Consider the following 27,613-nt stretch of genomic DNA (forward strand, 5'->3'; position numbering starts at 1 on the left):
CCTGCGCCCCAGCTGCCCCTTTGCAGCCCGTATTGCCAGGCACAGAGAACACCAGCTTGCAGGACGATGCTGAGCCCCAGTCCGCATCACCAGTTTTCCCCATTCCAGGTGGGAAAATCATGACCCTTCTCCCGAGCCAGGACAGCACTGACCGCTGGCACCCAGAGTAACGCCGGGGCCCTTCTCTGCGGCTGCCCCGGAGTCCAGCGAACCCACACGCCTCGGCACTGCCACGGCACAAAGCCTTTGGTTCCTTCACCCACTGTCCCTTGACACGAATACTCACAGCAAGCGTTCACTGGCACAAGCCACTGTGGCAGCCACTGACATTGAGCAAATGAAAAAACCCAGAAGAAAACTACCCTGAAACAACCTGGTGAGTGTCGTGAAAACTCGGACTCGTTTCTAGCACAAATACCTGCTCTAAGAGCGACTCTCACCCCAGCAGAAGCAGCAGCACCCCACGTAATCGCAGGGTACACACCATGTTAAATCACCACTGCTTCCATGCCAATTCTTTCCGTGAACTATCCAGAGACTTAAAGGATTTGGTGAAGCGCTTTGAAGAGCTAACAAATTACAAAAGGGAAAAAAAACAATCAAAGAAAAGCTGTCTTATACAAGAGGAACATTCATTACGAGCAGCCTGAGCTCCCTCCAGCAGCACCGCTCCCGGAAAGCCGGAGCCGGCCAGCCATTAGAGCAGGGCACGATTTTCAGCCCAGAGTCTCCATATTTAGTAACCCAGCTAACGCATCGAGAATGGAAATGGTAAAGGAGGAGAAATTCACTTCCGAAAACAAAACTCCAGCCAAAGCAGCGACACAGGAGAGGGGTTTTCACTCCCGCCAGACGCTGCTGGAGGTTTTACCCACCTGAGAGGAGCCGACTCAGAGCAGCAATCGTGCACCGCACGCCCGCACCAGCTCACTAACCGTGCACTGGAATGATCACGCATATGCACACATGTGCAGCAAATCGAGTGAAATCAGATTAAAGACAGTACATTTGGATTTAAAAAAAACTTACCTTGTACTCAAGCAGTTTATAGTACTATTTTCAAGATCCTCCCTGCCCTTTTTCCCCCCAGACATGTGGCCCCTACTTTTCAGTTGAAGCTGTTTCACAGTCATTAAGTTCCCTTCTGTTCTGCTTCAAACCTCCTTCCTCACACCCTCCCTTTCTCCTCGGCTTTTCAAACGCAAGGGTACTGTGAGACAGGGAACAACAGATCATCTTCCAGGAGGAAAACCAGAGACCGGCTTTGACCACAAATCCACCGTCTGCGGTGTGGAAAGGGAACAATTCCCAGACTCAAGTAAAGTGAAAAACTAAACACATCTGAAAGATTAAGGAAAAAACACCTTTAAGGAAGCGGGTTGAAAATAGAAGAAAGAAATGAGGAATTCAAACAAGTTCTGCACCAAAAGTGTATTTTTGCAGCTTTTTGCGGCTGCTGAAACCATGACTTCCATGTTGATCCCCTGAAAAACAGCGTTTGATAGCACCCAGGCCAGCAGTGCCTACGCAGTCATGATTGAAGGAAGCCTTTAAGCTTCCCTGACAATGCATTTTTCTTGGAGATAAAAAATGAATGCTGCCAGCATGCAAATCTCTCTAAATTAGGCAAGGCCCAGCTTGCTGGAGCTGCAATGTTTTGTGATGACAGTCATTAACTTTAGCAGAAGAGAAGAGGATGCGGGAAAATATTCTCAGCTACTTCTTGTCCCAGTTGGGAGTCACTGCTCGGGGAAGTGGTGGGGTTTGGCACGCTGACATCTGAAATTACGCTGCAAGTGCAGCAGAGTAACAGAAAAATGAGCTGCAGTCTGTTCCACTGCAATCAGTAAGTCGGTCAGAGGCAAATCACTTGGTCTTTCTGCAGCTCCCACAGCACACCTGCAAAAGGCTGCAGGAGTGGGGTTTTCCCTCTTCTACTGGTGAACTTATTGCTGCTATAAAAAGCCAGACTCCCAGTTCAAGAATCAGAATACTGATTTGCTACAGAACAAGCACAGCCAAGACCTGAAGCCGACTGCGAAATGGAATTTGGGCATTTTATTGATTACTTACCTTCCCTCTTAGTTTTGAGTATAACCTGGACAGACCCTTCAGGAGAGGCGACAGCTGACCGCCTGTGCCAAAACTTGCCTTTGATTCTGACTCACCTTTGGGAAGATTTAGCAGGAACGGCTAATGTGGTTGATTCCTGGTTTCCCTCTGCCACTGAAGAGCAGTGGAACTGGACACATACCAACGCCTCAGCCTCCCCAGTTTACATCAGTACAGTGGGTCATACATTTTCATTAATGTATCAGGCTGGAATAACTTGCTAACAATCTCTTGGGCTATCTGGGCTTCCTCTTTACCCTCCTCTAATCCCTGTATTGTTTCACACTGATCCCTGTAGTTTCCTTCCCGGGGGGGAAGGAAAAGTCTTGAGCTGCCCTACTGCAAGGTATGCGGCTGCAATCCCACTCACAACAGACTACTTAAATAATAAACAAGGAATTAAAAAAAAGGCAAACTATCTTTAATATCTTCAAAATCCCATTTAGAAGCAGTTTCATAGAAACATCACTTTTATCATGCAATCAAGGCTGGAGGAGGGCAATAGAAGGAGGGAGAACCAGACACCGTGTCCTCATGGGCAGACACGGAATTCGGCTCCCCGAGTCCTCAGAAATTCTCCAGCAGATCCAGGATCCGCTTCTGCTCGCTCTCCCGAAACTCCTGGTTCTTCCCATCCCCGATGTTCTCTGCGTACTCTGCAGGGGAGAAAGCAGACATACAACAGGCTTTGAGTGAGATACTAGTGAACGGTGGGCAACTCCTCTTGCAGATACCACAGCAGAATCCAAATCTGCATCCACTGCAAACCACTGAATGGGAATTTATGCAAGGAACATTCATGGTTCTTCTCCCCATCCCAGGGTTAAAGCTTTGCATAATAAACGTCTACTGACCCCTCATTAAAAGCTTTTATAGGAAACAGAGACCATAGCAGGAACATCTTGCTCTTGTCACTAAGCAGCACAACAAGCCCAGGCAGACACTGGCACCCATTCCCCGGCGTCTAACCGTTTAGAAAGGTGACAGTCCAGGTGCTCCTCCCAACTCCTCTGCTATCCCAGCGGAGCAGCCCACCGGCAGCTGTTTGAACTGGACAGTTGTATCACTGGCCTCTCGCAGCCCAAGAAATTCAAAACAGTCCTGGACAACACTGGCTTTCCAGGTTCCTTTTAACGCCAAGTACCATCAGGGAAGGTCAGGCAGGGGCTGTTACACAATTGTTAAACGCTCCTAGCCCTGGGTTTAACCTGTCTGCTGTCCAAGCATCCTGAATGAGGATTTCTGTCAAGTGGAGACCAATTCCCCAATCTACAAGTGCTTTTAACCCATACGGAAGAAAACACACTAGTTCAGATTTAACTACAAACAAACCCCTTGTCTTCAGGCAGAGGATACCAGACCCTGATCAAGGTCTTGCCCATCCATGCACACAGCCAAACACCGCGGAACCAAAAACTTCCTCTGCAGCTCTCCTTCCTGACATTCATTTAAAGCTGGCAGCTCTCATCCCCGCACCAGCTCCCTCCTTTCTGCCACCAGAACCTGCATATTCAAAGATGGTTTAAAAAGAAAAAATGAAAAGCAGGTTTTGAGCTGCGAAAGCAAGGAGCTGAACAAATCTTAGTAAATCAGGAGCAGACTGCCTGGTTAGAGTGTGTTCCAGCCTCCGCCTTCTCGCATTCTTTCCCTTCTTCCTAAACAAACAGAACAGCTTGTATTCAGCACCTGAATGGTAAGTTGCGGTAGAAAGTTTGCTTTAATATTTATACGTTCAGCACTGCTACATGCTTCTGAGCTCCATCAAAGCCTTTATTATAAGAGCACCAAAAAGAGTGAGGACAGGGAGAAGTTAGCTGATGTGGGAGTCTTCCCTCCTGCGTGCACTCTCGCTCTCTCCATGTACAAGAAGCAGAGTTCTTTGCCAGGGCCTCTGGGAGAAATCCTTTTAATATTTGTAAACTGCTACAGTACCTGTAACAAGAGCAGGCGGGTAACGCTGAGGTTTGATGTGAGTGAACCTGATCTCCTCGCTGTCCTGGAGAAGGGGACCAGCACAGGGAACTCTTCCCTCAGATGGAGGAGAAACTCTCCATCGCACTTAACGAAGACAGCAGCAAGCTAATAATTTGTTGTAGCTACCTATGTGTTGGCTAATTGCATAAGGGAAAGGCCCCAGCAGCCCGGCGTCAGCTCTGCGGCGGTTTGCACGCTTTAGCAAAGGTCTGCACCACGGCGTCTGGGGATTAAAACCTGCCACCCGCTTCTGGCAGGAGATAAACCCCACTGCGGCAGAGACGGGGTTACCTTCCCCAGAGAAAGCGCCAGCTAAGGCCAGCGTTTAGCTCAGGTTCTCCTGTCCCCTTCGGGCAGTACCAGAGCTTTCTGTCAGCAGCTGTGCCCCCGCGGGGAGCTCGCGGAGGAGCAGACTCTGTCCCCAACGAGACCTTTCTGTGCTTTGTCAGGGTAAGTGCCTCTGAAACAGATGCAGCAACCGCAACTGCTTGTGTTTATTGCAGCCCAAGGGCAACGCTTCCCTGCCTGCCGCTACCTCTCGACAGCTCAGGACACCCACGTGAGGGACAGACGTGGTCTCCGAGCCTGGCACAGCGCTGGGGCAGCCCGGGTCGGCCCCGGCTGCAGGCACAGCTCTGCGCTCAAGGCATCCGCACCGCAGGCAGCGGGCTCGTGGCCCAGCTCCAGTTTTCGCTTTAAGGACTGCCAGGGTACTTGAACGTACAACTCAAGCCAGGAAACTGCCGAGTGCCACTGATGATACTGCCCTTCTATTGTCCCAGTGAGATCACTCAGACAAAAGCAAGCCACAAACTCCTCTAATCTTGTCCAAAAGCTCAGCATTTTTCCTTCTAAATATTTAGGCTTCGCAAGACTAAAATCCCAGTGACTCCAAGGCAGACTGTTTACTGGGTTACCAACAGTTGCTAATGCTAATTTGAAGAGAACCAGATAAAACCCCCAGAAACTGGCTTAAAAAAATAAAATCTCCCACCAAGGTTTTATGTATTTACTTTTTTATTTAAAATTCCACCACTTCAGTGAGACAGCAAAAAAACAGAATGTAAGCTCCCCCTGCCAACACTTAAACAGAGCTTACACATTGCTGTAGCTACGCAAAGGGAAAAAACCTAAGATTGGTTTCTGCTTCATTAGACAAAATACAATGGTTACAGAACAGTAAAAATCAATAGGGAAATATTGAAGCTTGTAATGGATATTGGAAGCTATAAAGCCTGCACATACTGAGGGACCACAGGCCAAATTTAGCACAGTCCTCATGACATACCTACCTTTTCTTTTTGATTACCCATGCTAACAGGTTTGGTTTATAACATTCAATAGGCATTCCAGCTTCCCGGCTCCCTGATGTGCCCATTACCTTCACTGAAACCAGATGTCTCACCAGGCATCAGCTGTCAGTACCTCTGGGGAGGGAGCTCTGCACCTCAGCTCCTGCAGGGCTCCTCTGACAGCAGCTCCCAGCAAAGGGAGCAGGTACCAAAGCCTGGTCTCTCCGGATCGGTAAGGAACAGCAGCATGCTTTCCCATTCCAGGGCCGAGTATCGCTATTTATAGAGGTCTGTGCCTCACTCCATTCCCAATGAGAGAGATGGAGACCAAGAATTGCCCCAAGATACAGACACTATTTGCTGTCATGAAGACCAGTCTCCACCCCAAAAACATCCTCCCAGCCAAGGCACACACTGTTCAGTCGTTCTCTTCCAAAGGATAAACTAACTGTCCCGTTGCAAGTAATGCTTGATCTTCAAGAAAAAGGAACTGTGGGAGGACTGGGCAGCCTGCAGAAATGCATTTAATGAGCCTTCAACTATTCCCTGCCTACTCCTCCCCCTTGAAAGCCCTACCATAAGAAAACAGTCTTGCTTCCTTGCCTGCATCATAAGTAATTCTGAGCAACCCCAAGGGATCCATCAGCTGTCAGGTTGCCAGAGAAACATGGAGAATATGTAGGCCATAAAAATCAAACTAAAAACCAAGCACCTAATTAGTATGCAAAAATAGAAAATCAAAACTGAACAAGAGCAAAACACTGAACGAGAAGTAAAAATAAACCAGCCCTCCTCTGTCCTGAGAGCAAGTTGGAAAGTGGCCTGGAAACATTTCAGCCAAGGCTCAAAGCTCCCAACCTCTCAGTCATTTGGGACAGAGAGTTCTACAGTTCAGACACCAATTAAATTTCGGAAATCGCCCGCTGGCCCCCCAGCCCTGCCGAAGGCACGCTTCCAGGGTCCACAGCCAAGCCCACTCCTCCAGCAGGCAAGCTGTGTTCAACAAACCAGCTCCTCTGGAGGCAGGTCCTGGTGTCCCTTCTGTTAGAAGACGGTGAATCTACACTGACAACGTATTTGGACACAGCTGTGTAACTACCGAAAAACTTGAATTTCACCAGCACAGAGTGCAGATAAGCTCAGTGCTGCTCCTGCCTGGCAGGAATCTTCTGGGCCCCACTGCAGTATTTCATAAGGGCCCACCAACAAATTTATTTCTAAGGTCATTGACAATTGCGATGGCAAAAGTCTCTAGAACTGGCAAGCATAAGAGTTGGGGAGAGCTGAAGACAGAGCCCCAAATACTGTATCCGTCACCCGTATTATTAACATGGCGTGTGTGGCCTCTTCAGGCAGAGAATGCGTTACTGCTGAGAGTACCGAACCTGCTGTACAATCCACAGCTTGCAAGACACGATAAACCCACTGAAAAAGTTTCACAGTGCAAGTCACTGTTTGTGAAAGAAAGAATCAGATGAAATTTTAATGCAGCTGCCCTCCAATTCAGCTTTGTATGTAAATCAACAAACCAAAGACATGAACGTGAGGTGTGTAAATAGAGTGAGATGTGCAGATAAATCCCTTGGGCACCCGTGGCCAGGTCAACTGTGGGAATCTGAAAGCAGACGTGAGCCATGCCCTACATTGGAAATGGACGGTCTGGAGGCAGGAACTGTCACGTATCACAATTAAAAGCAGAAAAGACATCCTATCCAGTCCCCCCCGTTCAGCAGCAGGCATTAAGTGGCACTTGCTGGCAAAGGACAAGGGCCAAAGAGATTGCCTATAGCTGCAGGTAATCTCACACTGTCAGAAAATCACTCTTAATTTCGTCATACCAGCCATCCTTCTGATCCCCTTCTTTCCTGCATATGGGAAGGGAGAAAAATGACAGGATCTGCAAGTAAAAAGCTGCTGGTGTTGGGGAAGGGCGGGGCATAGAGAAAAGGCCAGGAGAACATCATTGTTATTCCCAAAGAAAGCAGAGACAACAAAACAACACAACCCACAGCCCAGTACCCCTGGAGATGCTGCCAACCTTCCTTTCTCTCCAGAAGAGAAAGACTCCAGAAGAGAGAGACTCCTCACCCCTCACCAAAAATCACACAGCCCCTCAGGAGCAGACACGTCCCGCACGACCCTCTGCTAAATCAGGAGGCCCCTCCTGTGGGCAGCAGATTACCAGCTCTCTAGCTGAGCCTCGCAGCTCAGAGGGGGCTGTGGGGAGAGTCTGACTCCTGTCCCCTTCTTCCCCGTTCAACTGGCTGCTTCTGCTGAAGGACAGCAGGCTACAGATGAGAGCCACAGCTCAAATAAGCATTGCTCTAATTCCACATAAGCATTAAAAATAACAAGCAGTACTTTAAAACTGGGATTGCAATTCACAACAGCTACATTTTAAAGCTACAGAGAATACTTTAATGCTATAATCCATATTAATCTGACACTAAGAACAAGACAAATACACCACAGATACTAATATGGTGCAGATGGTAAAGTGCAGGGCCACGTTAATGAAAGATGAGACTCTTCTTCCCTCTAGCGTGCATATAGACTTCCCTTAAATATTTACTCTAGTTTTAATGTCAGCAGCGAGTTCCAGCCAGTCTGTAGCTGATGGCAGCATGAAGTGATGTGTTGTTCCATGACAGCAGACAACAGCAAGTGTCCTAACTCCAAGATAAAGCATGCCTCTTATCAGGATGATTCCAGCCCTGCCCAGATCTCAGAACACTACTCAACTGCTGCCTGAAGATGCTCATGAAGTCAAGGAGAATTACACACGAAGGCTCATCTTACCAAGTGATGACCAAGCTGTCCCTGGTAGAGATGAGACACATGCATAGGAATATCTCAACTCACCCTTTAGGATATGTCGAACAATTTTAATGGAGCTGCCTCTCATGTTCAGAATCTGATGGACTCTCTGACGAATCTGATCAGGAACAAGAAAGAGAAGAAAGTAATATCCAATACAACATAAAACCACGCGCAACCCCCTTTTCCCCCACTTTCTTTGAGGGAAGAGCAGGAAACACTGCGCACCACAAAACCTAACTCAGCCTTGCTAGTCCACAGTCCCAGAGCAGACACTCAGAAACATTCAGGAAGGCATGCGGCACAGGTACAATTAACCACATAACACATTCATAAACCCCAATATATTCATGCTGGCAGAGATGTAGTATTTTGCACAGATCAAGAAAAGTCACCTGCTGTAGTCTGTGCCTTTGTGAGACCTTCTGAGAGAATGTCCCTTTCCACTACTCTCTCAGCACTGGCATAAATAGGGCCTTTCCGTTTCAAACTTTGACATCGCTCATGGCAGATTGTATGAATTCAATGACAATGATCAGCTTCTGTACCCACTAATGCCCTCCTAACTGCTATAACCTGATGAAAATGTACGGACACAAGTGCAATAAGCAGGAGGTTTCCACCCCAAAAAAAAAAAAAAGGAATTAAAGAGGAGATTATTCAATGAGGCAGTACTTGCAAGGGTTTAGAGTCTTGTTTGTATCATGGATGGAAATACAGGTGATCTGCCAACCTTGTATATAGCTTTACCTGGGGAACATTGGCATTACAGATCTCTGCCATGATGTAACAAATGAGCTGTAGAACAAAGAGACCGGCATCCAGGCGACGGAGATAGAATTCGTCTTCCATGTCATCGTCTATTATCTCTCCCCGACGCACCATGTCCTGTAAAGCAACACAAAGAAAAGGTGTGATGACTGTCTCTCAAAGTACTTCCCATTAGTAGTGGCAAAATGTTGGTGATAATTGTGGTTTCTTAAGAAACGCTTTGTTCCCCAAAACATTAATATCCATATATTTCTCACCAAAGAAGTACTTCTTTTAATAATTCATTTAAATTCACAAAACATTTCATTCAATTTTGAACAAGGTTCAGCCTTTGCTGGTTGTGAAGTGTGTCCATCTGCAAATTAAAATTTTAATTTAAACATACAAATTTCATTTCTACATGGAACGATTAGAGACTGTGAATATGGAACAAATCAGTGTATCTATAAGTTCTTTGTCAAAATGGAACAAAAAACCTGCTCTTTTACTGGCCATTTGAGGGTGCTGTTAAGCAGTGCAGAACATGACTCCACCAGACTCAAAGATCTATCAGGCTTCCAACTTCATTATTGACTGATGAATGAGAAAACAGGTCCGAAAATTCTGCACAAGTACACTTTACCACGCCCAGTCTTGCTCTTCCAGCTTCGTTTGTTAGGAATACTGACGGGGCCAAACCCCAGCCGGGGTCTGTTAGAAGACCACTGGCTTCTGCGGGCTTGCCGATGGTTCACTCTTCCTCTGCACACACGGCGTTTCACTAGCGAGACCTGCCCAAACGGAGGCCAAAGGCAGAAGGCCAGAGGCCATTCCATTCGTCTTGTTCAGACAGAGCACCTTCTTCAAAACACTGGTGAAAGCAGCCCAGCAATAAGCTCAGAGCAGCTTCCCCGCGAGAAAGGCCGGCCACGTCCACCAGCTGAACCTGCCATCCATTTTCATGGAGACCGATAGGCCAAAATAACTGATGTCATGTATGACCTTTTGCATTTCGGGGTTTGTTTTTTGGTTTTGTTCTTAAATAAAGCAAGCAGCTTGTCAGACCCTGCTAGCTCGCTGCAGCTTGTGTGATTTATTATGCAGCCGGCTGGCAGGTGGGCACACACCAACGGAGCAATATTTTCTCATTAGAGCCATCACCAGTGAGAGCACTGTACCTGTAATGCTCAACAAGAAGTGCTTCCTCGGGGTGCACATGCTCCAGGCAAACACACGCAAGGTCACCAGCACCAAAGCTGATTTAGGCTACCAAATTTTCCTGTTTTGTCAAGCCAAGCCCTTGCAACTAATTGTGGGTAGTTTTTTATGCACAAGAAGGGAAACTAACCCTGTGCACTTCTCACTGGAGAGAGTGCAATGGATGCTCACCGTACAGAAATCTGATTAAGTGACTTCAAAGTACAGCTGTTTACCACTGCCTCCCGAAAGTGAGAGAGGAAAGCACAGGTAATGAAACACTTTTCCTTTCCTCCTGGAAATCTAGCTTGCCAGTGAAAGAACAAGTTAAGCTTAAAAAACAATGCCTAGTTACTAATGCCATAAAGTCAACTGCTTTGGCTACACTACAGGATGCTTTAGCATCAGATCCTGTAGACTCCTGCATTTGCACAACTGTAATTTACTCCAGGTTCTCAAAATCATGGGCACAGGCACGACTGGGCAAAACTTGCACGCAAGCTCTTGCCAATAAAAAGAAAAATCCAATTTTGTGCAAGGAGTGACTTTCCTCACCCTACATGCATGCCAAATTGCTTGAATCTGATCAAATCTGGTCTCTAAAGCTAAACAATGTTGAGTCTGGCTAGCAAGAGATTGGAAGCCGTTGACTGAAATATCAAAAAACCCCATTCCAGAAAGACGACAATTCCCAAACTGCCTACCCTCCTCACTGCACACAGGCTTACTGGCTACTCTTCTCAACAGTACTAAATTCCTGAACAGAAAAACATCAACAGGCCAGGATTTTGAATCTCCAGAGCAGGCAACAAAGACTATGTCTGTTCTGTATTCCGATCCAAGCACGGCGATCACAGGAGCCGAATCCAGGCAACTGCTGTCTTGATTACAGAGAGAAGGCAGCAGTTATAACAGCCCCTCTCGACAGAGAAGCAAGATTATTTTGTGCCAGTAAATTAAGCAGATATGAATTAGAAGACAAGTACAGTTTTAAGGTGCCTTTTTTCAGTCTTTTTTTTTTTCTTTTTTAAACCACAACCACCCTTTAAATGCTAATCTGCCTCCCAGTACAGTACCAAATAGCCACCTTTCCACTTTGTCTCTCTTTCAAAGCTGTCAAGTCGCTAACCTCCAAATGAGCACTCAGATGCCATTTCTAATCTGCCAACAATATGTACTGAGATGCCCCTTGCTGATGGGAGAAGACAGCAATAAGATGGGCTTCTGTGAAGCTAAAATGAGCTTCTCTCACACTAATGAGGCAGGACTGACAGGCCTCGAGGTATCAAGTAGAGACTCGAAACCTAAAGATACGACGGATCTGCCAATGCTACGACGGATCTGCCAATGCTATACAAAAGATCACATCTGCTCCACATAGTCACTGGAGTAGGGCCCAAAAGATTCTCCGCGTCCTCCTCCTTCCTTATCTACCATGCACCTTCCCCAGCACACACAGCAAGGCTGGGCAGAGCAGAAGGGTTGGGCGCCGATCGAGAACAAAGACCACCTCCAGGATCCTGGTTTTACTTCCTCACCGGGTGGGATAGCGAGGCCACTCCAGGTCATCAGAGACAAGAAGGCTCCGAATGGCCATGCACGAAAACATCATCTCTTGTCTCCTACACCAGGTACAGATTCTCTCTCCTTAATACTTTCTGTCTGTATTACTGGGGAGGGGCAAGTGATGCAAGACATGCTCAGGAGGTGCTTTCAGACCACAGGCTAATAGCTAAACTCAAGGGCATCGCTAAGCTCTTGGTCAAAAAGGATACGCAGGAGACAGGGACCGACACTTGCAACAGGAGAGGAGCAAGCAGAAGCCTCGGGTGAAATCAGACCATCATAACAAGGACTGCCCAGGATCATCTGCTTTCAGCTCACAGCTGTGATGATTTCCCCAGGAGCCTTTCACATGCAGAGGCTGCAGACCACACGGTCTCTTCAGCAGACTGACCACTGTTTTCCTTGAAACACAGAATGTTAGGATTGAGCCCTAGTCAGGTCATGGACTCTACTGCAGCCAGGAGAGCAGGCAGGCATCCAGGTCACACCAAGGTGACCAAGAAGCTCTCAGAACCACACAAGAAACCAACAGAGCCCTCTGCCATGGGAAGGACTTTCTTCATTTCTGCCTTACAAGCAGAAACACGCTTGAATTTCTGTAAATTGAGCCACCAATCTGCAAGAGCTGAAAAACTCATTGCGACTGCTACAAAGCATACTATCACTTCCGAGTCAGGAGAAACAGAGCAGCAGCTCCTGCAGAGGTGAGAGCTCAATTTCAGCAGCAAGAAACGGGAACCATGTAGGGCAGTCATCTAAAAAGACCCACCAGTCTCAGCAAGAAAGTTCAAAGCTTACCTCAGCTCGCTGGCCGTTTGCTGGAAAAGGTCGCAGAACAGACAGCGTGAATTCAGCCACACTCCAGAACACACACGCCCTCCCGTGAACACAGTTGTGTGCTCTCCACTTGCACTAACACAGCCCCTGCCAGGACGCAATGTCCTGCCCTCAATACAACTCCAGGCAATTCAGTTTTTCTAAACAGAACTGAAATAACGGCCTGATACAAATTCCTATTTCACTTATCCCAATCTGTGGACATCACTCCCATGCTAGGAGTTCTACCTCTCCCTTTCAAGGATGGAATGACTTAACTGTAACACAATTAGCATATAATTTGTAAGTCATTATAGCGTAAAGTGTCTGGTGAGAATATTTTATCGAATAAACCTGCTGAGCATAATTTTCTGTGGAACTATAAAAATATTAAACCATCTCCTGTCTTTTCCTACCGTTTTTAGAGATCACTAAGGCTATTGCTGCCACCTGTAATTATGCCTCATTTTAGAGGGAGTTAAAAGCTGTAGGGTTTTGCACCATTTCCTACAGAAAGAATTAAAGAATTTGAGAGGGGGACAAGATATTTTCTAGGTTTCATTAACTAAAAACTCTGAAGAAAAGTGCTAAGACAGGCATCAGGTGTTGGAGACAAATGTTCACATGAACTTTGCTCCTGGGTTTCACATGGCAATTAGGGTAATCACTAAGTTACCATCTCTGGTCACTTCTGAATAGATTCCACAGAAGCAAACAAGCAGGTAACACTGAGAAGAAGGGAAGCTCTCCCTCTGGATCTCATCCTGTTTCATTGTCCCCGATTAAGGGGGGCAGTTTCATTACAACTGGTCTTCCTCAGAAACAGCTGGCTTCAGAAATTCCTCCCTTCCCTTCTACCCTCAACTATCCCCACACCTTCACCACCACAAGCTGAAGAGCTGGGCTATAAACCAGATCACTAAAACAAGCCAAGCTAAAAGAAAGAAAAAAGAAGAGAACTGCAAGAGCAGGAGCTTCTTACGCCAGCTGCACTGCTAAAGATAAAACATCAGGTGTGATACACTCAGTCATTCCTTGTATATAATCAGGTTTTAACTTCTTGTAATGCAAGACTTACACCAGGATACTCTGTCCATCAGACCTGAATCTCGCTCTCATCAGTAGAGGCTGAACCTGTAAAATCTCATCAGGTATCTTTTTTCTTTGAGGCAGGGAGAAAGGTGAGGATCTGTATTCCAGATTTTTGGGGTGCTATGTCCTCTACTGCAAGAGAAAGGTCAAAAGTCCTCAAGTGACATAGTACAGTTTCTAAAGGACCAAGTGTTCATACCATCCACTTCAAAGAGTCATGTGCCACAACTATAAACATTAAAGTGCTCCATAAATCCTGTCAGAGCCAGACAATGCTGTGATTTGATGACAGAATTATGGCTTTTCCCTACTTTTGCATGGGGAAACCGCTTGAGCCACTTCGGATCTCAGCAGACCTTTTCCCACCAACCATTTGAGGATGCTACAAAACAAAGCAAACAGTAATTCCAAGAGTGTTCCAAGCTAGGAATGAACCTCAACATCGTATTTCATACGTGTTGTGCCCAATATATTGCACACATGAGATGTTTCTGCCAAGTCCTATTATTAGCTCTAATAGGAGGGAAGAACTGAGATCCATTTATTCTAGCCATTCCAGCCTACAGAGCCCTGCAGTGGGGCAAAAGCACAGTGGCCTTCTGGATACAGGAGGAAAACCTGAGGTTCTTTGGTTTCTCTTCTGTTGTACATCAGTAAACGTGAATGAGTTAATATTATTACTCAAAGAGCTTCTACACAAGCTTCTTCACACTCAAATTCCCTTCACTCCTGCTTTGTGCTGGCTGCTTGCTACAGGTGTTAACATTCGCAGACTGCTTCAGGATCTTTTTGGATAAAGGGCACATACACTAGCTCTGTATAGCAGTGCCCATACACCGCAAGACTTCAGCCAGAAAAATCCATTCTGGTTTTTTATGTCTAAAACCCACACACCAACATTGAAATGTAAAGAATAAATAATTTCTTGCTCTGTTCCGAGGAGGATGAATGGAGCGCAGAGGGACAGCAGGAAAGGGTAAAGGCTGTTTTTCTTCAGGCCACCGTTCATTTGTGAAGCTGCAGCAGTCCATATGGAGCCCGAATGCTGGCAGCAAAAGCAACTCCATTCACCACTCACCCCCGTGCCTTTCTGAGCAGCAGCAGTGCTGCTGAGCTCCGATGCCCTCGGAATGTTTGCCAGTGGCCAGAGAAGTGGCCTTGGCCGTGGGCAGACAGCTGTTTGTCGGAGCCTGGCGGGGGGCTGCAGCCCGTGGCACGCGGAGCTCGCCCGCGTGCAGGGACAGCGGCTGCAGTGATTACTCTCCGTCAGTGCTAATCAATCTCACACCCTCCTCAGTGCTGATACACATAATCTTGCGGGAAGCCGGCCAAGCTCGCTAACAGCTCTGCAAGCTGCTTCCTGACTCCAACAGCTCATTCTGTTTCAAAAAGTCTGTTCCAGCTTCAGTTCCAAGAAAGTACTGTGTGGTACCAAGGCTCATGTCATTCAAAACGATTCACTGCTGGTGTGCAGAGAGCACACCAGCCTTTGGCTGCAGCCTCATCTAACTAATCAAAATAGACGCTTTCTCGCAGCTGATCAGAACTCTAAAGACCAGGGTAGGAGGCCTCGCACATTATCATGTAATTGTCTCTCTGCATTTCACTTACTCTCCATCTGCCAAACCAAGCAAGATTTCAGCCAAGTAAAAGTGAAGGCAAATTGAAGCACAGACTTAGGCCCTCCTAGTAAAATTCACTCTAAGAAAAGGCCAGAAGCACCTGCTGTAGAGAAGTTCTCAGCGCATTTTATCTGAGGTTAACTGGAAACTGGAGAGCGGGACAACAAGAATTAAGAGGTAACAGTACAGGTATGAGGGCACGGCCCAGAAGAGCGACCTGGCTGAGCCAGAAGTTCTGTGCAGACGACCCGCCTGTGCAGAGGTATTGTAGACATGAGCTGGCAAAACTTAAGCAATACATACATGTTTCTCTCCATCAATCTTCTTGTCAGCTGCCTGCATTGCATCCAGGTACTTAAAATACAGTTCCATCAGCCTATCAACCTGCAAGGGCAGAAGAGAGAGACCTAAGCAAGAAAAAAGAACAATGCAATCATCTTCAATTCTTCATGCTATGTTGTTTTCCTCCCAGCTGCAGTCTTCACAAAGTAACAGGCAATTCTGTCACTCACAGGAAGGAATACATTACAGAAGGATGGTACAAGTGTTCGTCGGATGAGCGCACTGAGTCCACAGGCATTTGAATGTAATCCCATATCACAATATGGTCTCGTCAGCTCCAGCTAAACGGCAGCAGACACATGTCCCTAGCTCGCTCGCTCTCCTGTGCTGTGGTTCTCCAGTTCTCCTGGTTTCTTCAGCAGACCTTTCTGTCTAGGCTGTATGTAGCCAAGTTTATGTTAAATGTATCAGACGTTATGGCTCTCCTGCTCTCCTCTGTATTGTATTAGGCAACTGAAAGCCTATCTAGTAATGGGAAATTTTCTGCAATCGGTAGAACAGGTTATGAAAAACACCTTTAAAACACATTAATGAGGAATACTAAGGAACCAGTATTTCCCCAGTGGTGGAATTTACAAATCCCTAGGGAATTACTGATTTGCAAAAGTTGCTGTTTCTGTTTCCCAGCTGTTTAATCTATCCACCGCCATGCAAATATTTTTGAAAGAATTTCCCAGAGTAAACACCACTGAAGTCATTCTAGGAGAGGAATGGGGAATGTTAAATGTGTACTATAGCAATTCCTAAACTCTCTGCAAAAGAGCTTCACTAGAAAAGACTGGCACCTTTCCACACTGCCCTGGTCTCCCAGAGCCAGCACAATGTAATACCACACAACACGTGTTATATGATCAGGCTTCAGCAGAGAGACACAACCCAGGACTGAGAATCACTACTACCATGTGCAAGAGCACCAGAAAACAAGAGCACAGGTGATGCGGGAGGCCAAGCACTAAAGGCATTTCCAGTTCTCCAGTTTGTAGATAACAACACAAACGAGAGAACGACGGCCTGTGAAAGTACAAGTCTCTCTAGGCAGGTGCAAGAACGGCTATTCAGTAACTTAGCGAGTGCACACAGGCACCCTGCCGTTATCAAGTATCCTCCCAGCCTGGTAGCCCAGAGACTGCAGACACATATTCAGCACTCACCTTCTCACTGTCATTCTCCGTGAATTTATTCAGTAACCGTGTCCTCTGCTGCCCTCTCAGGTTTCGCAAAAGGGAGGCCAGGATGGAACAGACATGTTCTGGAGATACAAAATGAAAATTGCATGCTGAGATCAGGAACAAGAGCTTATTTTCTCTGTAACATGCCATTAAATTTATTACTAGCACTCCCGCGTGTAGCGGTTGATAAGCAGAACCCTGGTTCCTTCCCATCACCGGTGAGCGGAGGCAGAGCGGTGGCAAGAGCAGCCAGCCGTGTTTGCAGGGAGCACAGACGGCTCCTCGCCCATCACAGCCCAGCTAGCGAGGTCTCCTCCGGCTCTGCTGCACTACTCCTGCTAGCACTGATCCTGCTTTTCCTCAGTGACCTGAAAAAAGCACCTAAACCACAACTTCTGCTCCAGTTTACCTCCCCAGGCTGGCACACCTGCCTAGCAGCACGCGCTCTTTTTGGCACCCTCCATCACAGCTACAGGCACAGCATGCTGCCCCCTCCCCTGGGGCTAAAAGGAATCCTGGCCCCAACGCAGCCTGAGCCAGCACTGTCACTCAGATGACCCTTAGGTTACCAAAGAGAGGACGGTTATTGAAACAGGAGAGCTTGAGAAAGGAATAACCGTGCCAGCGTGCAGCTCCTGTAGAGACTTAACTGGTGTTACCTAGAGGAAAAGATCCTCAAACAAACCACTTTTATTTACAGAAAATCCCCTGGATTGAATATGAATGTGCTACAACAAACCAGAAACAACCAAATAAACATGTTCTACGGTCTTCTCAGTCACACTTGGGGGTCGTATTTTACAACACAAACCTTGGAGCCAAGTAAAAAGTCAACGTTGCAAGCACACAAGAGACAACATCTGTGATAATGTCCAACCACAGCTTCACACTGAAAGGTGACTGAGCCAAGTGCCTCAAACCCCCAGCAATGCTGGTCTCCTCCCGAGGAGCAGGACTGAGCTCTGAGGAGTTCCTTCCGTGGGAACACAGATGTCCCTTGGCGGGGGACCACCAAAGGAGGTACTGAAGGGCCACGTGGCATTGCTGCTTCTGTGCCCGGCACACCTTTCAGAAGCTCCTCCTGAGCACCAACGCGGTGCACTCCTCACTGCAGCCAGCTGCTGCAACGCGCCAGGTTCAAGTGGTGTTCAAAACCACAGCGTTTCTGAACGGGGCCTTGAGCTCGTCGCTCCTGGAGGGACAGAAAGCAACATGATCTTCTCCAAAAGCACACTTTTTCACACAGAGTGTCTTACGCTTCTTTGACCGTTAATATTTGGCTGTACCAGACTTCAGTGAAGTATAAAAGCAAGTGCTTCTCTGTGCCCTTGTTTCTTCAGAAGGATTCACCAGTTTTTTGTGCAACTTATATACAATATACATATAAAATCATACTGGTTTGAAACATTTTGAGTAAAGCTCTCGTTACAACTCTCACGCTCTGGCTCTTTCTCATTTTGCCCATGAACACTTTCCAGAGTGGAGAAACCGACTCACCCCTGGGAGCCATTCCGAGGCGAGGGAAGGAGCCCAGGGAAGGCGTTTGCTTTCCTTTTCTTGTGAAAGGGAAGCAGAGCGGTCACACACCGCACTTCTGCACCCTCGGTATCACAGGAGATGCAAATCATTTGCAAAATGTATGTCAACAGGAGAAATGATGTTGGCAATATCAAAGAGTATATCGTTTTAATATGGGGAAATAAAACCAAGCACAAAGGTGCAAAGCAAATGAGAGAGGCACGTGTTTCTCTCCCTTGCCAAATCATTCGGTATTGCTTCCTGCCTACAGGTCTGCATTAAGCACAGACCTTATGTTTTAGACATCTCAATGTATTCAAAACTGTAACTTCTCCAAGATGTCCTCACTCTAATCTTGCTGATCAAGACTGGTGAAATATAATGGCCATAATGGTGGGGAGAGGAGAAGGGGTGTCAAGGTTTGTTATTTTCAGAGAGGAAAATGCAATGTGCAGAGGAAAGGGATCATCATCTTATTGCCGTCAAACCATTTTAACATGCATTTCCACAGCACTGCCTAGCCTGGAGCCACAAGAAGCCTTGATCGATTGCACCAGCGTACAAAGAATAAGCAACACCGACGTGTTTGCAGGGAGCTTCTGCGATAACTGCCAGCTTACGCTGCCGCGGAAAGGCGAAGTCACACGGGCTGCTTGTCCAAGTTGTGTCTGCCCACTCTGTAGCACAGATTATCTGCATACTACATAAGGGCAGCAAACAGAAGAGGCCGTACACACGCATGCACACACCCCATTTCATTAGCTACTTATAAATGTAGCTTCCCTAGAAACAGATTTCTGCCTGAGGTGGTGTCAATTTTTCATGTACCAAAGAGATTGGGAGAGCTGCTGGCAGGAGGAGCAGAGGAGATAACAGGTTTATCGGGTGGCCAGCACCGTGCGGCTGCTCTGTCATTTTGACAGGATAACATGGGGGTGAAGGATGGCTCTGGGTATGTCAGTGCACGCTCTCGCTGCAGAGAAACAGTTATTCCACAAAAAGCGACACCAAATTAAGTGTCTACATTAAAAATATTGTAAAAGCCTCCAAAGTCCTTGCAAGATCCTATTTTCTTAAGGTGAAAAAAAATACGACAAAATGAAGACTTTTTTTTTTAAATACATCCCAACAGATGCTCTGCTGTTTTAGAAAGAAGCCAGCATTCTGTATTTCATGCTATTTTTTCCCAAACCTTCTTTTTTTGGAAGTGTTTAGAAGTGTTGACACAGTATTTTAGTAGTAATATTCTCACTAATGATACATCTTTATTGCTTTTTTCCAATACTCCTTTACTAGGAAATGTATTTTAGCCATCATTTTTGCTTTGGTGCTCATATGCAGATATTTATCCATTTTATCAATATCATCTTTAGAACTACTGAGAAGTCTAAAGAAGCTGACACAGGTTTTTTAAGAATGAGGTTATTCTTTCAACATATCACTCCAGAAAATCCAGGAAATATTTAGTTGCCTGGTAAAAATGTTAAAAAAAATATTGTACAGAAATATTTCTGAACTATCGAAACCTTTTTTTTAATCAGCTTCCTGAAAAAAATGCACTACTGTGTTTCATACTCCTCCCAAAAAATCACAGTTATGCCATAATGCAACTCCTGGCCCAATAAACACCAACATCCATGTGCAAGAACACCAGCCAAAAATCAGGACAGACCTTGGCGTAAGAAAAGTGCTATGGGATAAGTGGCTGAATCCATTATTCAATGAACAAAAGCATTTACACAAGCAATCAGAGAGGTGTTAGCCTGGGAGTGAAGGTTTCTGCGGACGTGGGGGTCTCTCAGTCTTCCCACGGACTGCACCAATATCTATCTCACATATGCAAAATTTTAGAAGTCCATAATCACAATATTTGCTCTGAGTTGGATCTTCTTCAGAAAACGATTAGTAGCTGGTGCTATTCTGAGTCCTCAGAAAGAAAAACCTGCAGCTGCCCAGCTTTGATCTCAGCTGACAGACAGAGGCCACAAGCCACACATCACCCTCGGACGACGCCTGGGGTAGCCTGCCTGCCTCTGAATACTTTGGGAACTTCTAAATAATCGTGCCAACGCTCAGCCAAAGTCCACATCACCTGCACAAAAAGAGTTATTTTCAAGGAGGGCAACAGGCAAGGCCAGAGGCAGAAGTTGCTGCCTAGCCCCTGTCTCTAAGAACGACTCAATGTATTTCCTTTGAAAAGCAAACACCGAAACGAGCCATGCTCAGCACCACCAAAGATTCCTTTAAAGGAATAACAGTCATCAGCTGGCAGCTAGTATGCATCAAGAACAACTTTTTTCACATAAACATCCCCAAATCTCACGAATTTATGGATATGGGAAGACAGAGGCTTCTTTCTTATTAGCAGAGAACCCTGTTTTCTGCCCCATCGGCTGCTTCACCTGCACGTACCTGTTATTCTCCACAACGCCGACGCTGCAGTGCAGCGCACCGTGCCAGCCACGTCCCTGGTTCTAGGCAACTCACATCGCCTGTGCTCACCAGAGTCCTGCTTAGACCAGGATCACCTCGAGCTCTCGGGAGCCGTTCCATCTCCAGACAGGCACGAAGACTTCAGAATGCAAGCAGTGTTTAAAACACCCTAATTAGATCGAACTTGACTTCAGCTGCGGCATGTTGGAATACAGATTAATCTATTCCATGGCTGGCACTGGCAGCTGCAACAGCAGGAGGTCCTGTCAAATCAAGCTGTAACATTACACTCCTCTCCCTTTATTATTACCCCCCCCTTTTTTTTTTTTTTTTTACGTTTCATTATAACAGACATCTGCCTAGCAGGGGAGGAAGCTCAAGCACGCTGCCCTGCAATACTGACGCAGATGAGGCAAGCATCCTCCCGAAGGGGACGCCTGCACTTCTGGGTGCAAGGGGACAGCAGCCATTAGGTGGACAAGCAGGATATTCTGGTGAACCCAGCAGAATACATTTAAGAGCCTTCTGTCTTGTAAAGAACTCTTAAGATAAATTGTGGTTTCTAATTAGGAGCAGGAAAATACCAGGGGAAAAAAAAAAAAAGCCAGCTCTTTCAGAAACTTCTACCCTTCCTAGGCACAAAACTCTGTGGCTTCACATCTGTTTGCTGCGAAACCTGGACAAAGCCCCTGGCATATCCTAAGGACCAGCAGCTCCCCAGCTCTGCGAGGGAGGACGCTCGCACTGAGGCCACGCTGCCAAAACACCCCGGGAGCAGGCGTGCGACCGACCCAGCCTAAATCCGCAGCAGAAGAGGAGTGCCGAGAGGCGACTTCTGAAGCCTCTCCTCTGCACGGCTTTCGGATGCATATGAATGCGTTCAGACGGAGCTTTTGCAATGCAGCTTGTAAAGTCACGGAAGACTGACTGCTCCTGCACTCCAGGAGTGTTTTGGTTCGTTACAGGATTACAGGTGGAACCAGGGACATGCTATTCCAATGGTGTGTCATCTAATAAGCCTACCCATTTTCACATGCATTAATAATCTGCATTTTACAGGAGTAACCCACTCAAGTATGACAGTATATCTTATTATTAAGATAAGAAAAATCTTATCTTAAAATACTGACAACAGTAGGAATCAATTTTACTGATGGGTAAAGTGGGGCCTGGAAAGGTTGAAAAAGCTCTGCACACAATGCCCCCGGTGAGCTGGAATCCAACCAACAAAATCGATCGACTGAGAAAGTTTATTTTTGTGACGTTCTTGTAACAGAGAATGCTAACCTTATTTGAGATAAATTTAACTCTGTACTCAGCACCATGGCTCACTCAAATAACAGATTCCTGTCGCATTCTGGTGGGTTGATGGTAAAATAACAAATTGGCATAATAAAGTTCTGTTTAAACAGACTGATGCCTTCCCTAGGTATTCACTTCAGAAGACCACCAAATGAAAAATATTTCCTGCTGGCTGGCAGAGGGTGTTCAGTTAATAAAGATAACTCTTTATCAGGCCTTTTTTCCATTGCTGCCTTTTCACTTTTCCATGCCCAGGGAACTTAGTTCTGCAGCAGGTATTCATTCCAAGGGCTTTGCTGCCTTTCGGTGTGTTACAAAGGAGTAAGAGCATATTTACTAAGAAATGGGTTTTGCTGTTGTTTTTTTTTAAAGGAAGTGTATAGCTGAGTATCTCCAAAAGAGGCTTCTTTATTGTTAGAGGGCGAACAGGCAAAAAAACAGTGACAGGAATTCTCATTTGGAAATTGGCTGAACTAATTCTCAGGTTATCAAATTAAGTATTCCTAAGTAAAACTGACATCTAAGTCAAGAGAAGGCATTTAAATGAAGATGAATTGGACAAACATCCTTTTATAGTTCACTAGACTCTCCAAGTGAGCAAAACTAGACTGCAAATAACTGTCCTGAGAAAGAGGAGAACATACAGCCTATCAAGCAAGTTATGACTGCTTCACTACAGACTCTCTAATTCAGAAGGAATTTGTGTTTTCTCCATTTTTAGCTCACTGAGACTGTTCAAGAATTTCAAGTTAGCATCCAACACTTCGATTCGACTGTTGCTGCAGGAATTCCAGCACCAAGAGCCGTTACACCCCTACAGACAGTGAAGACAAGCTGACCCTCAGCTCTGCAACAGAAGAAATTTTGGAACAGACACACTCGTACAGCATGCCCTGCATTTCAAAATTCACAATATAGAAGCATTATTTTAAATCTTACCCTATATTCATGCCAAGAACCACCCAGAGCCAAATTCCCCTTCATTCCCTGCAATCACTCACACCAGACGCTTGCCTCTGCCCTCTCTGCCCTTCCAGCTCCGTTCCACTGAAGCCACGAGGCGGCCGGGCTCCCCCCAGGGTGCCCTGTCAGGACACACGAACACGGCAGATCTCACCATTTTATACGTATAACGTAGCCCCCAGTCTAGACTGACCAAGAGCACATTTTCTCCACAATTTGGCCTTTACCTTTCTACCAATGCTCACTATAGGTAGGCTACATTATACTACCATGTGTTACTTGCTTACCATATAGATAAGCCACAACAAAAGGCTACGGCCACGCTACGCTATATCGTACCTTGTACGCGGTGCTCCATCTCTGACTCGACACCCGTCTGGATGACACTACCAGAGGGATCACAATCCTTTAACAGGAAGATTGCAGGGAGCAGTCAATCACAAAAACAAACACTGAGCACCTAGGGGAATTAAATGCATTTCTGCAGTAATACTTGTCATTAATTCTCCACCTCCTATAACCTGCCTCATCTGCCTTTCCATCCGCTCCACACAATGCCAAGCAGCATCTAAGGGGGACCCTGCTAACGCGATTCAACAACCTCACAAGAAAACCCTATCCAAGACACGCTACTTTCTAAGACGGACTATTTCTCTGTAAGGCTGGCCAAGCCAGCTGGATACTTACAGGTATTTTGATCCCACAGACATAGGAAAACACTAAGCCGTTCCTGTCTTCAACCGCAAAATATTTCTGTTTTGAGTTGCTTCACTGCCTCAGAAAAAGGGAAATTGCTCAAATGCGATTTTTCTCCCAAATCTAATACCCTCAGAAGTATATCATGATCTGTACAAAGTCAGGCAAAATTCAAGTGTAGCTAACGTGTAGTCAGTTAGACACCACCAGCCAAATCTTCAGGCTCAGATCATCCATAAAGACGGTTAAGAAATTTTCCCTTTCTTTTTTCCTAATTACATAGTGTTTATAAAGCATAAATATGTGCAGTTTGGATTTAAATTGTTCACAGGCTCCCTAGAATAAAATAATTTTTAAACACTGACAGTGTTTAAAATGTAGCTAACCAGCACTGGCACCTTTATGCTAGCTTTTAAAAAAAGAGAGAAATACATTACAGAAAAGTTATTTTTATCAAATTTAATTTGGATTATAAATTTCTGTAATAAATAAAAGCTCCCCAAGTCACACTGAGGTTTTTTCCCTAGGGTATTTATTATTTTGTCGCATTCAGAACATTGCCTTCAAGACAATAAAATAAACATTATTTTATGGACTATCTCCTACGTAAAAAGCAACATTACTATAAAATAAAAACAAGAGGAGTATTGTCCTACGACCATCAGACACATACGAAAGATTTTGTGCTCTAAAGATGGAGCGTCGGATGCCCAATGAGAGGAGCGTCACTAACTAGAGCTAAAGCACCCTCGAGCCCCAGCTGCTGCTGGTACCTGCAGCCTGGCGGCACTTCTGCACTGCAGACAAAGGGACGCCCAGGACAGGCGCAGGAGGTAGAGTCTCGGTGGACAAACGCTTCTGGCAGAGCTGTTTGGTACCTCACCCAGTGCTGAAGCGTTTTAACAGGGTTGTCCTTTAAGCAGTTGTAATTAGGCTCCAGGGTTAATAGCCCATTAAGAATTTCGTATTTTGCAGCATAACCACGAGTGTCTGTCCCGACGCAGTCTCAATGGCATTACAGTGAATGCGTTCACAGCGCATCCTTAGAACTGCTTTTTAACAAATACTGATGCCTCTGCTACAAAGCCATTCCAGTTAATCCTTTAAAGGAATATGTTCCTCCATTTGACATATACATGAACGCTCTCCTAGCAGAAGAGGATCATTCTAATTAATTTTTAATTTTTTTTTTTTTTAGAACAGTTTGAACACAGGATAAAGTTTTTACAAGAAAAGATGACAAGAGAAGACTGAATACTAGCATTCTTTTTGATAAATAAACAAAGAGATATGCAGAAAGAAGCACGTTCCTAGGATCAACACAGCACAGAGGGCATCGATTCTCAATCACGCTAGACCTGCACCGTTCCCTTTAAAGCCAGCAGGCACGGAGGACTCTTTGCAGTATTCCTGTTCAGCCAGTGGCTCACAGGAGCCAACCATCAACCAGCAGTGCCCCCAAGCACAGAGCAATTACTGTATTGCTGGTGCAACATTTGGCAAAGTAAAAACATATACTATGCTGCTTATACATGTGTCAGGACAATAGCTGTGACAGGCTCCAGGGGAACTCTATTAAACATCTCAATTAACTCCCATCGTTAGAAATTCAGTAACTCACCTGCCCAGTGATGCAAAACAAAGAAAATTGCACTTACTACCACAGCGTTTTAGGGAGAGTTTATTTTAATAAAACCGATTTCTGGACTTATCTTAATGTCCTCCATTTCTTCTGAATATTAATGAGATTGAGGTATGTTACAAAGACTGTTTGCACAGGTCACTCCATTTTCCTGAGGGCAGGAACTGACCCTCTTAGGGTTTTCCAGACTGCTACCTAATCCTCACAGTAGCCGTGATTGCACACAGATGTCATCTGCAGTCTCAAGACGAAGCAGATGAGACAGAGATTAACTCACTTTCCCAAACTGAAAAATTAAGTCAGTGACATGAGCCACAGAGCCAGATCTCTGTACTCAAAAGCTCATATTCTAGCTCAACCTTTCTCTCAGTAAGAAGAATTAAACAACCTTATTTTCATACTGCAAATGAAGATTTCAAAACATCCCCTAAATCCATCATCTAAGCGCAACTGCACTCTCTGCAATTTATTACATAAACCCCAGAACACACGACAGCATTTCTTCCTCACCATTATCTATCCAAGACAAGTAACACAATACAAGACAGATAAGGCAGCCAGAATTGGCAGCCTGTGTGTGAATCGTTACTACGGCTGGCGCCGGGCCGCAGGTAAGCCCCTTCTCTCCACCCGTGCTAGGAAAGCAGCCGCCGCCACGCGTGCACACGCAGCCCAGGCACGGCCAGTTCCTGCTTCGACCCACCACCCCGCCTCAGCCCACCTCCACAGCCTAAGCATGCCTCGCCAAGCCACTGCCTTCGTTAACAGAGCGTTATCATCTTTTAATGTTGGTGCTCTAGAACAAATGTAGTTACCAGCTCACCACTGGCACAGTTTTCAAGAAGAAAACAGCCGCTTGCTGAATTTGCCCCTCCTCTTCCTCACCACCCTGTCCTCAGGAAGGACGAGAACAAGGTGGGCACACCGAGCTGCCCCCAGCTCTGCAGCTCTTCCAGAGAAAGGGGGTGCTCAGTCCCAGCCAGCGCCTCAGCCCAGCGCCCGGCGAGGTCTGCAGGAGGCAGCACCTCCCTGCCTTTGCTTTGGAGAACATCAGGACATCTGGTTTCACCTGAGTTGCAAGGACAGTACCAAAGCAGGGTATTTGGGTTTAGAGCTCCCATTTTGTTGCCGTTTTCTTCCATTTTCCCTTGGTTTGCTGCAAGAGTTAAGGATGGATACTAGGCAAGCCTGAGACCCACTCACACCTCTTCAGCTTTTGACAATATTCACCCTTTATGGAACTGAGATGAGTAATGAACTGGCACAAAACCACTGGCAGTATTTAAAGTTTCTTCCAAGACATAGTCAATTATCAACAAAATGGAAAAGGTAATGTTACCAGAAGCAGGAGGGACTGACCCTAGATTCAGTTCAGCATAAGGTCCTGCAGTGAGACTCCACAGCAGATTTCTGTTAAAGCAGAGTTTTCCAGGGGAGAGAGGAAAAAAATAGAAAAAGGAAAAAAAAAAGCAACTTCAAAAGCATGCAGTTTATTTCTGGAATGCCTGATGTTCATGGAGTCACACTTCAGTGCTCAGAGCCATGAAAACACTGCTTTTGAGGTGACATTTGTAGTTGCCTCATTACTCTTTCCAAAAGAGTTTTGCATCAAAGAGTCAGAGCTTCAAACAACAGACCCTACAGGAGTAAAATAACTTATTAACAGCACATGAAATGGAATCGCCAGGAACTGCTGATACAAAACAAGCAGGGCAAGTGTGTCATCAAGAGCTAGCCTGCGACAGGGAGCGGGCAGGCTGCCTGGACCTGAAAGCTGCAAGAGGAGCCCTGAACAGACTGGTGGTGTGCCATTCCCTCCTCGTTGCAGGTACTTTTCAGACACTTCCATTCACCTCCTCCGTGACAGTAAGAAGGATCTGGAAGCACACCTACCTTCATGTTCTTTCTCAGTTGTTCCAACTTTCTTTATCTTTTTGGGTGATTTCATGAAGAGTGGAAAGATGGTCCTCAGACCAAGGATATCAACAAACTTATGACAGTTGTCTGTGCCCTCTGGTCCAATCATGGCGTGGTCCAGCACCTTCAGGGCACTGCTGCGGGAAATCTTCTTCTCTCTGTGAAAAGCAAGCTGCAAGTTAAACTTTTCAGACATGAGGAGCTTTGGACTACACTACATGAAAAGGGAAATGAATATGACAAGGAAAGTATGTAGAGTCTGAGCACAAGCTCTAAGCAAGATTTTCTTCAAGAAGCCAAAACATTATATTGACAAATACTCTTTTCAAAACTGTGGTTGAGAATATTCTCTTAGTTATTTCTTTTTTAATGTCTTTTATTTTGTTTTATTTT

The 27,613-nt window shown here is 45.9% G+C and overlaps 1 protein-coding gene across 1 annotated transcript; it reads right to left on the bottom strand.

Annotated features, from left to right (window-relative positions):
* Positions 1–2,513: 2,513 nt before the first annotated feature.
* Positions 2,514–27,378, bottom strand: LOC104081810 (beta-catenin-like protein 1; the record flags this gene model as incomplete). Its single annotated transcript, XM_009584681.1, has 6 exons — positions 2,514–2,768; positions 8,241–8,313; positions 8,946–9,083; positions 15,542–15,622; positions 16,732–16,829; positions 27,197–27,378. Coding segments are annotated over 6 exons (661 nt in total), but the record flags the coding sequence as incomplete, so codon positions are not given.
* Between the last annotated feature and the right edge of the window lie 235 nt (positions 27,379–27,613).

The sequence above is a fragment of the Fulmarus glacialis genome, unplaced genomic scaffold (genome assembly GCF_000690835.1).
Source record: "Fulmarus glacialis isolate BGI_N327 unplaced genomic scaffold, ASM69083v1 scaffold21709, whole genome shotgun sequence".
NCBI lineage: Eukaryota > Metazoa > Chordata > Aves > Procellariiformes > Procellariidae > Fulmarus > Fulmarus glacialis.